Source organism: Neopelma chrysocephalum, unplaced genomic scaffold (assembly GCF_003984885.1).
Source record: "Neopelma chrysocephalum unplaced genomic scaffold, ASM398488v2 Primary Assembly neopelma1_23, whole genome shotgun sequence".
NCBI classification, from domain to species: domain Eukaryota; kingdom Metazoa; phylum Chordata; class Aves; order Passeriformes; family Pipridae; genus Neopelma; species Neopelma chrysocephalum.
Window position 1 is genome coordinate 31,142,172 of NW_020897691.1, and position 10,561 is coordinate 31,152,732.

At 42.2% G+C, this 10,561-nt stretch overlaps 2 protein-coding genes across 5 annotated transcripts in view; one reads left to right on the plus strand and one right to left on the minus strand.

The window, feature by feature from the left end:
• The window catches only part of MCM9 (minichromosome maintenance 9 homologous recombination repair factor), a 53,430-nt gene that overhangs the window by 20,982 nt on the left and 21,887 nt on the right, over nucleotides 1-10,561 (plus strand). The window contains exon 7 of one of the 4 annotated variants that reach the window (XM_027692350.1): nucleotides 896-1,154. The exons of the other annotated variants lie outside the window; for them this stretch is intronic. Within the exon in view, the coding sequence (XP_027548151.1) occupies nucleotides 896-930 (35 nt within the window). The 3' untranslated portion in view covers nucleotides 931-1,154. Of the gene's footprint in view, nucleotides 1-895; nucleotides 1,155-10,561 lie in introns of those variants that run through there. 4 annotated transcript variants of the gene reach the window in all.
• Nucleotides 1,691-10,460, minus strand: ASF1A (anti-silencing function 1A histone chaperone). The gene is made up of 3 exons (XM_027692433.1): nucleotides 10,046-10,460; nucleotides 6,409-6,524; nucleotides 1,691-1,915 (listed from the first exon to the last, which is right to left on the minus strand). The coding sequence occupies exons 1-3, from the start codon at nucleotides 10,152-10,154 to the stop codon at nucleotides 1,718-1,720; spliced, it is 423 nt and encodes a 140-aa protein (XP_027548234.1). The 5' UTR covers nucleotides 10,155-10,460; the 3' UTR covers nucleotides 1,691-1,717.

The following is a 10,561-nucleotide window of genomic DNA, read 5'->3' on the forward strand; positions in this document are numbered from 1 at the left end:
CTTGTGTAAAACAATTTGTTTAAAAAGGGAATCTATATAAATGTGAATATATAGCTACTACCTGTGGATCAGAAATGCACTTACAGTACACATTACTTATTCATTTACTCTAATATCCTACTCAGCAAAAGAACTGCTTTCTTTAGAGGATATTTTAACTACTCCATGTGTTCGAGGCTGTGCAAGAGCTCCACAAGTAAAGCGCAAGTGTTTATTATTTTATCCAGCTTTTAGTAAAGGAAATTACTTTTACCCCTCAAAGGTTCTGCAAACTACTGTACTCATAAAATTTTGCATCAATTTTCCAGTATTTGCAATAACTATCAATTCCATCAACTCCCCATCTTCATTTAAGAGTACAACCTATCTTTAAGTTACCAAACATTAGACTGATTTCACTAAGTAGATTTATCTACTAAAGTTTTCAAGTAAAAGTAAAAACATTACTTAGATTTGGAAGATACTAACATTGTGGCAGTGGACATGATTAGTTATATATTTTATTCTCATGCTGGACTTCATTTTCTTTTGAAAACACATTGCGTTTGTTTATTTATGCAGCAAAAAAAAAAAATATTCATTTTCTCTTTATCTTGAGAGGGGTAAAAAATCATAGTTTAGAGGATGGCAAGTTATCACCACTGAACACTCATTATGAAAGTTAAGACTGATCACAGGAAAAGTCTGCTTTGCTGATTTTACTCTCCAAGAAAGTATGCTCTCATTAAGTATTTCCCAATCCCTCATGCAAACTAACAAGATCGCCACTTTTTTAAAACCTAGTAGTGTTTATTACCACCAATTGATTTATTAACCTTCTACTTGTGTGCTTCTATTCTGTCCTGAGGGGGACTTCTTATACAAACATGATAGCTTTTGCTGTTCTTTTTCATAGGAGCAAATCTAGCTTTTTATATAAGCAGAGAATGAAGACAAGTAGTTCTAGGCATTTTTAAATTCAAGTGCTTAAAGGAAGCCACCTATGGCATTTACAACCAACATGTTATGACTTAAATGAAAGAAAGAAAAAAGAAAGGAACATATCAAAAGTTTAAGAATCCTCAAAATTAAATGTAATTTTGAGAACATATTGAGTATCTGATCCATGAAAATTAAGTTAAGCATAGAAAAACATACTATTTCATTTCATTTTTTCAATCTAGTCCTGGGCTAATTGTTACCATGAAGGATATCTTTTTTTTAAAACTTAATCTGCATACTTCCTTTGTCAAGTTGTCTATTCATTGGATAATCATCCAACCAGGTTACCCATCTTCTCTCATTTTACACCTAACTTGTTCTTCAGGTTTTTTTGTTTGTTTCAGTTTTGCAGAAACTGCAGCTCTGACACTAGAACAGCTGGATAACAACTCTGGTAAATTAATATCTACTACTTAGTTCCTGGCTGACGGGCCTAGAAAAGCATTATTCTCTTTTTTTGAAGAACAGAGCCACTTTGTCAATGCTGGTGAAGGAAGAAATAAATCCAACAGTTTATTTCACACAGTTGGTCTGCAAGTGCAGCCAAGTTTTCAAGATGGTGGAAACTGTTGATAGTTTCTCAGTTTTATCCAAATTTATGACAACTACATGATACTTGTAGTTTGTTTCCCCAAGTATTTTCCATTATTTAATGCCTCATTCCATGCACTTTATGAAACCACTTGATGTTTGCTTTTGTTTCTTAAAAACCTCTAAGCATACCTCTGATATATGACTAGAAAAAAACATGCCTTACCTTAGAAAAGTCTGGCTTTACTGGTGGATTCTCTCTCAGTTCTGTTTCAGTATATTCATTGTTTACATAGTAGCCGACTCTAATAAATTCTTGACCTCGGTAAGTGCATGTAATTAGCACAACTGTTACACCTACTGCATCTGCATCTGGAATAAGCCCTGGGTTAGGTGCATCAGCCTAAATGTGAAAGGGAAAGATAAATTAAAATTGATACTATGCGACTTTCTAGCAGGGGAATCTTAAACAGTATGTTTTAGCAGCTGAGTAGTGACTATATTTAAAATTGTTCAAGTTAATCAGAAAATATACCTCCTTTGACAACATCAACTCTAGATTTAGGACACTATCCTGTAGAGACAGAATTACTTAGAATACAGTAATATTGTTGTCTGACATTTCTCATGGGCAATTAGGCAAGTTAGATCCCAAACTGCTTTTAAATACAAAAAAAAAAAAAAAAATCAGCTGAACCATTGTTTGAGCAGGTGTACTAACATCACTCCAATTCTACAGTGCTATGGTTCTTCAGCCCATCTTGGTAATTCATTAGAGCAAGATTATTGTCTTTTACACCCTCAAGATTGATTTGGTCTATATGTGTGTTTTTAAGAAGACTAAATCTTTAAAACTACAGAAACAGGCTATGGTGAGGTTTGAGCTGTCCCACAGACTTCTAGGAAAGGAATAAACTACTTTCTCTTGCCTCTTTCCTAATAGCTATGTTTGTTAAAATTTATGCAGTTAAGTGCATCATTTCTCCAAGACACCTGACATTTTCAGCCAATATGCAAACCTAATTAACAGGCAACTCAAGTGATCTTCCTCAATGTCCTTACTTACTACATCTCTGCAGTTTTTTTTAATAAAATTTGCCTCGTAAAATTTGGCTCACATCAGTTCCTTTAAATGCTTCCTAACTCGACATTTATTGATAAAATGTGCTGCCTCATTCTGCTGTGGAATTTAAAATAACAGCAATTAAGGCATAGTGAAACAGCTTCATATTTACAATTTTACGTGAAGATCTGAAGTTAATAACAAACACCCATGTTGCAAGAACAAGTTGGTATTAATAACCTGTGTTCAAATGGTTTGGGTGTAACAAACCTTGCCTAAGGACAGAGGATGAATGGAATTAATTCCTGATGTCCCTCTCATCCCTACTTTTCTGTAGTATTTATATGCTCCAGCACAATGAAATTTGGGAGCTACAGCTCATGCAGCATTGGCTTCTACTATTTGCAACTTCAATTCTAAGCCTTCAAAGCAGTCTTGCTCTTTGTAAGAAGCTGTAGATACTTTGCAGAAGGATTAGATGAGTCAGACCTCTCAGGTAGAAATACACCAGAGAGAGGAGAGGAAACCAGGTAGAACACAACTTCCTCCAGCCCTTAAGTAAATAGAAAATTACCAAATGGCTTTACAACTTGCATATGGATATGGAAAAGATGTCTGGAAGGAACAGGACAAGAGCAGAAGCTTGAAGAAATTAAAAGAACTGCTAATACAGATTAAATCACTATTTTAATTCAGTAATCTTGTTCTAACAGTGCCCAGAAGCATTTGATTACTTTAAATTCTACAGTAATGGACAGCAAAAGGGCACTGTTCAGTTTATCTCCCTGTGAAACTCACACCCTAACGTAGGATTTTAGTTTTCCAGGTTCCCATTGTCATTTCCTGTCTTGTAATATCCCATGACACTGTTCTAAACCCAAGGAAATACTCTGTTCTAATCCTTCTTACCTCTCCAGCATTGTTTTGCTGCATGGAAAAGACACTGAAGATTGTTTTAAACAGTTATCTCAAATTTTGAACTTCCCACCTTTGATGTCAAAGCTCTTAATTGCTCAGGAACCAAATGATCATATAAAGGTGGAAGAAAAAAAGAGCTTGGTATGATCAAACGATAAACGCGCAGCTGCAGATATTTTGGTATTTGTTATATATATATATTTGATATTTGGGCAACGAGAGGCAGTAATTTTTTTTGCATAAAAATCAGTCTTAATATTCCATTCCTATGCTATAAATTACTTAAGAGTTTTATGAAATCACTCAATGTGTATGTTCTCTTAAGTTATCTTGCTTTTCCACAAAACACTTATTCACATAGCTATTAGTGCGGAGTAGGTAGCAAAGGTCATATCCCCACTTAAAGACAGTAAATTATTTATGTGCTTGTATTCTCAAAAAATGAAGTTTCTGTGATTTTATTACAAATCCCCACATGCATAGAGAGAAGGAACCAGATTTCACTATGTATATCTTGGCATTTAGAAATAAATAGGCCAAGCTGTGGACCTTTACTATTGAAACATTTTTAAATGGTTAAAAAAAAAAAGAAAAGGGGGGGGCTGCTTGTGTCAGTCTGAAAAGCACAATAATTTTCCATCTTTCTGTATGTAAGGCTGAATTCCCAACCTGATACACAGCTTCCTTTCAACTAAGGTGGTTTTATCATCCTTGGTATTCTGTCTGTGTGGTACTCCATTTTAGTTGCTATTTCAGCCATTTTCCTATCTCAAAAAATCTACAGCATATTATCTGAAAATTGTATACACCTCCGCAAAGGTCCTTTCCTTATGCTGTCCCTGGTGAACACAATCTCTTTTCTTTATATTATGTGCCTCCTGCAATTCTGTGCCTTGCCCCATTCTCGCCTTCCCTTGCTTGTTCTCTCCATATTCCAGGCTGCTTCAGTTTGGTGAATAAAATGGTTTCAGTCATCAGCAAAGGCTTCTTGCAGCACTTTGGGTTTTGGTGGTCTCCTGTGTACACACTAGCTCAGCCCTACCCTCACTTGCAATCCAGAGCTTTTGAAGCATAATATACTCAGACCAACAGTACTTCCGTAAGAAATAAAAGGGATACTTTAATATATCACAGAAGGAATCTCTTACAGGACCTGCTACAATCTAAGCAAGGTGTCTACATATCTCCTCCTAATTTAGCTGTAATGTCATTTATAACCAGGATATAATTACCGACTCCATTCTACATAAACTGCAAGACCAGTAAATTTAGTTTTGGAGACCTTCCTAATCATACAGCCAAAACATGCCTTTTTAGGTACCTGCTTCCTGCTCCTTCCCATCACCATCAACAATGAGTCTTTGTAACTGAGAACATCATTTAAATTAGAAATGTAAATGCCAGCTGATTCCTCTGCATACACTACCACAAAGTAGTCCCTTTGAGGGCAATATAGGATCACCTATTTCTGACCAATTAATGCCATAAGCTATAATAACATGATAATTGAAGAACTGTTAATAAATGATGCATTTGTTACACATCTACTTTATTTGTAGTGTGGAAAAAATTAGTCCTGGCTCCGAAACCAAACAGAAATGTTTCAAGACTGATTTGCACATATGTGGTTGATAAATGCAACCTCCAGCCTAATCCTATTCCTTTAGCCTGTCCTTTACAGGAAAAAAAAAAAACAAAAACATACATCAAAAAAAAACCCCAAACCACAAAAACCAAACAAAATTTCCCTGGAACTCACAGATGCCTCACAAATGTTGACAGCATTTTAAAACAGTTACAGTAATAGTGAGAAATGTATTCATTAGCACTTTGGGGTTTTTTAATGCTCATCCTCCAGCATGCATCTGCCATTAAACAGTTAATTGAATTTGCACTATTTAGGAAAGTAGCAGGGTCCTTATACTCAGTTTCTATCTGATTTTTCATCTGATGGATTCTGCTATCAGTTTACAAGAAAAATTCTTGTATTTCATAGGGAAAAGAGTGTTACTTTTATTTAAAATTATAGGTTTGATTAAAAAAACCTAAAAAACCAACACCACCAAAAAAAAAACAAAACCAAAACAAAACCAAGCAATTACCACCACAAAAGAAACTACCTCAAACAAATAAACAAAAGCTTCTGTAAGAATTGGGGCAAGTTCACTTCAGGTTTTTTCCCCTCCCTGACTTAAAATGGAAACCAGAGCAGGCTAGTAAGCCATCTCAGTGCTTCTCTTCCCCTGTTTTCTTTCCCTTCATTAACTTTTGGCTTTAACAGCAGTATATTATAGTACTGTCACATTCTCTAGACTTTGTTGGACAGTCTTGATCCACACATGTTTTTCCTAAATGCCTACTATCTAGCACTGGATTTCTGTCTTTATTTTAGAAATCACTGTATTTTGTTATGATTTAGCATGCTTAGCCAAACATCATGATTGAACATGTGTCCTGCCAAATAGAAGTGAACTTCTTGATTGTTCTGGCTGACTTTTACACTGATCTTCTGAAGGTGTTGGCTACGTTAACCTAGTGCTCCTGACTGTCTGAAACTGCCACCAACTGCATTGAGCCTGATGGTGCTGGTGTAAACCAGGTAATTGGCACTGTTGATTACTGAGTGATCTAGAATGTATTTACAAACCAGACTGGCTAAAATTATCAGTAGCTGTGGGAACTGTGCTTATGTCACTATCTCTAATTATTGATACCACCAATGAAAAATGCCAAGAAATATCAGGGGCAAGAAATATCAGCTTATGAGCAGACTTTAAAGGCAGGTGTATCATACCTGAGGAGCTGACAAATATTTTTTCTAGCTTACCATTATTTTTCAACTGCCTCTTAGTTTGAAACAGTCCTCTCTAAACAAATTAGCACAACCCTTTTAGAAACCATTAAATCAAACTTACCTGAAATACAAACATGTGTCTGCCTGCAGGAACAGGTCCAACTAAAACAGAGTCTAACACCTGATCATACTCTTCACTTTCAGCTGAACCCACGTAAATTATTTTCCATTCCAAATCTACAGCAAAACAAAATAATAATAAAAAAACATTATTTATCATTACAGTTGAGGGTCTTCAACTGTTGCCTATCTACAGTTTTGAGGCCTAAAATTGCTTCTTTATAAACAGGCCTAAAATAAGAAGAACCTGTTTTCATGGGGGAGATTTACTGATGCTTGACCCTATCCTCACAAATCTTATCCCACATTGTCCCTCTAGTCAGCTGGTATCACAGCAATCCCTCAGTTTCATGGTGAGGTTAATTTTCAAATTTTATATAGAGAACAGGGTCCATTTACTAATTGGGAGCTTGTTCAGCACCTTCTCAAAGTCTGTCTGAATGGCTACAGCAGAGGATGATGCCTATATACACCTATAATGCACTGCATGCCTTGAATATTGACTCACCTCCCAAAACCGAATTCCTGGCTTCCACATATACACCTCACACCTTAAATTACAGAGATTATGGATGGTAGTTAATTGAGTAAGAAAACCCACTGTATAAGCACCAGGCACGCTAACTGTATGTCCCCTTTCCCTCACAAGTCACTTGTGTAACCCATGAAGTATGTAAAATTGTGGTAACATGACTAGATCATATTCTTGAAGATATTAGTGCTTGCATTTTATCTACATCCTGAAATGGAACTATAGGCAGAAAAAAAAATTCAATTTTGCTTTTTAAAATGATGCACCAAACCCAAACATATCTTATAATTCAGTTTTTCCTAATTCACTCTTTCCCTGACAGGTGTTTGAAATTGCACATTAGCTCTTCCTGGGCCAGCTTTTCACCTTCCCTTTTTGATTCAAAAACACATGTGTAAATACACATATGCAACTAATCTTAAGATGAGACAGATTTTTGGGTTTTTAAACAAGAGGAAAAAGACATAAACATTACAGAAAACTATGACTAACACTTTTTTCTTAATGAAACTGTTGCTTCAGACTGTACCTTGAAAATTTACATAGTATATTTCTTTTTTTCCCCCCCTTGTGAATAATGCCCTGATGGCCTACGCAAAAGGACAAACCTGTACCCTATTACATTTACTTGATTACTACACTGCAAAATCCAAAGGTCCACATCACGGTTTCTTGATGCAGAAATGGTACTTAAGCACAGGAAAAACTTGGCACTTTAACAAAACTTGGATGCTTTAAGATTGCAACTCTTTCTCCTCATTAGTTAATTTTTCTTGCTTATCATGTTTATCATCAATGCAGGTTTTCCGAGTTTAACAAACAGGGCTTGGGAAGTGATTTTACTACTCTGTACAGCACAGCAAAATTAGCCAGGTACTGTATCAGAGGTTTTATTTACCTTTTAAGCATGTAGTATTAGCTGTTGGCAGTACTGGAGGGTACTCATCCAGGACAATTAAGGAGCTTTCTTGTCTGCATCTGAGGAGGAGTTACTACTTACAAGAATTGAGGACTTTAGGCTAAACTGCTTAAGATTATCACACCACCCTGCACCATTATTCTAGGAGAACAGTATAAAGCTCTTTCTAAACCAGCAGTATTTAGTACTAAAACTGGACTTTAAAAAAGTTTTAAATTATAAATTTAATAGTGAACCTAATGTTGTTTAAGTATCTTGATACAGAACAACAACTTTAAGAAAGAAAGATCTGGAGTTTGTGAATTAAATTTTAAGATCAGTGTTGGAGAGGACTGGCTGAAGAGAAAACAGCACAGTAAACAGAGGTACTAGCAACACAGGAAAGCTAAGGCAATGACTTTTCATCAAGTATACAAAGGCTGTGTTTAATCTTATTTTTAAATGTGCAAGATAGCACTGTTCATCCCAAATTTATCCTGTAGTCTAACTTGCATTTAGACTGGGGAAGGGAGCTGAGAATTTTGCATTGGACTATCTATAATTCTTCTCATCCCGACTATCTGGGATTAACTTTAACATAAATCCAGAGTGTGAGGAGCATGTCACAAACAGCTGTGCACAACTGGAAGGAAAAGCATAACACCTTGCACCGAGCCCCTGTGTTGGGCACTGCCACCCGCCATAGCAATTGCCACCGAGGGGTCCAGGGCTGTACCTCAGATGAGGCCAGGCTGACTGGAAAGACCCAGCCAGCGACCTGGAGACGGGCATGGAGCACAGCTCCAACTAACGGGTCGGTTCGCTACAGAAGGGCACGGGATCGGCGGCGGAGGCCTAGAGGAAATCCCTAGCTCAGGAGAGACTTCCTCTAAGTTCCCGCCACCGCGGCCGTCCTTCCCTCCCTGCCCGCGCTGTCACAGCCCTATGCCGGCACGCAGGAGTACGCGCTGCTGCAGAGACAGGCGGGGTGAGCGAGCTGAACCGCAGCGACAGCGAGCCTGCCAGCGAGAGCACCCAGGCTTAGCACCCAGCTCCCCCCCTTCTCCTCGGCCCTGCCCTCGCTCCTTCGCCCGCGGGGCTCCCTGGCGAGCAGGCGGCGCTGGGCTCCGCCGAGTGCCAGGCAGGCAGCTGTCCTCTCCCGCTCACAGGCAGCCCCAGCCGAGCGGCCTCGGCCTCCTCCTCCTCCCGGGATATCGGCCGCCGCTGGCTCGCCCCGCGGGCAGGCAGGAGCGCCCTGCACTCCCTCCCTCGCCCCGAGCCGTTCGAAACTCCCGCCCGCGGGGCGACGCGCGGCCTCTCGGGGCGCGTCCCGCGGCCGGCCGGGGGGCGGCGCTGCGGAGCGCGGCCGGGGCGAGGGCGGCCCGCGGCCCGCCCGGCCGGGGGGAGAAGGCGGGAGTGCGGCGAGAGCGTGGCGGCGCCCCCGGCTCGGGACGAGGGTCCCCGCGGGGCCGGGGCCGCCCCCCGCCCCGGGTTGGCGGCTGCCAATAACTTTCGAGTGACTTCCAAAAATAGTGGCAGGCGGGCGGCCCCCTCCTCCCCCACCCCAGTGGGGCTCCCGCAGCCAGCGCTCCGCTCCGAGCCGAGCTGTGCCCCCGGCCCCGCGCACCCACCACGGCTGCCCGCTGCTGGCACCTGGGGCCAACCCGCCCGCCCCTGCCTCCTATCGCGATTTATTTAATTTTTTTTTTTTGTATTAAAATGGAGCACGAGGCCAAAGAGACGCATCCCCGCGGAGCGTTTTCCGCGCTCCGAGTACGGCCAGGGCTGCACGCCAGCATCCCGTGTGCCCGCGGGGATGCGCGGCCGCCGAGCCCGGTTCAACCCTCCTCCCTCCCGCTCGCTCCCCCCACGCACACACAAAGCTGGCAACATGGCTACCTCCACTCTAACAAGTTCCTCGCAACTTGCGGCAGCTCGCCGCCTCGCCGATGGCGGGGAGAGGCGGCGGGCCCGGCTCGGCGCCCAGGGCGGGCGGACGCCGCCAACTTTCCCCGGCGCCGGGCTCGGCGGGAGCGGCACATCCCCTCGCCCGGCCGGCACATCCCCTCGGCTCGGCACGGCGATGCGGCCAAGGAGGAAAGACTGGCAAATTGTAGGCGCAGGCCTGTGCAAAGTTTAAGCCTTAAAAGCCCCGAGCTCAGAGCCCGGGGTTGCAAAATCCGTATCGGGGAGAAAAAATCTACTCACCTTCAGACAGGTCCTCTATGCACTCGAATGTGATTTCGAACTGGAAAGGATTGTAGAAAGGAGAAGGATTATCCAACACCACTACATTGTTCACCTGAACCTTTGCCATATTTTGGAAAAAAACACAAACAATAGGCAGAGCGTGTTAACGCCACACACTAAAGTCCTCCGTGCCGGGCTCCCGCACCGCACAAGCCCCCGCGCCGCTGCCCGAGCGAGGCTGCAGGGCGGCGACTTCCACAAACTTTTTTTTTTCCTCCCCCTTTTATTTACACCGGGAACGCTCCACACTGTTCGCCGCTTTCCCTATTTCACTCAACTACAGCCCATTCTGCCCCTGCTCGCCGCCAGCGCCCGCCCGGATTGGCCGCTCTCCGGGCGAGGACCCTCCCTCCGCGGGCACGGCGGGCACCGAGCGCGGGCCAGAGCGGCTCCCGCGCGCGCCCGCCCCGCGCCGCCCCCGCCGCAGCGCCCCCGCGCGGCATGCGCCAGCAACGGCCCGCCGGCAACCGCCAC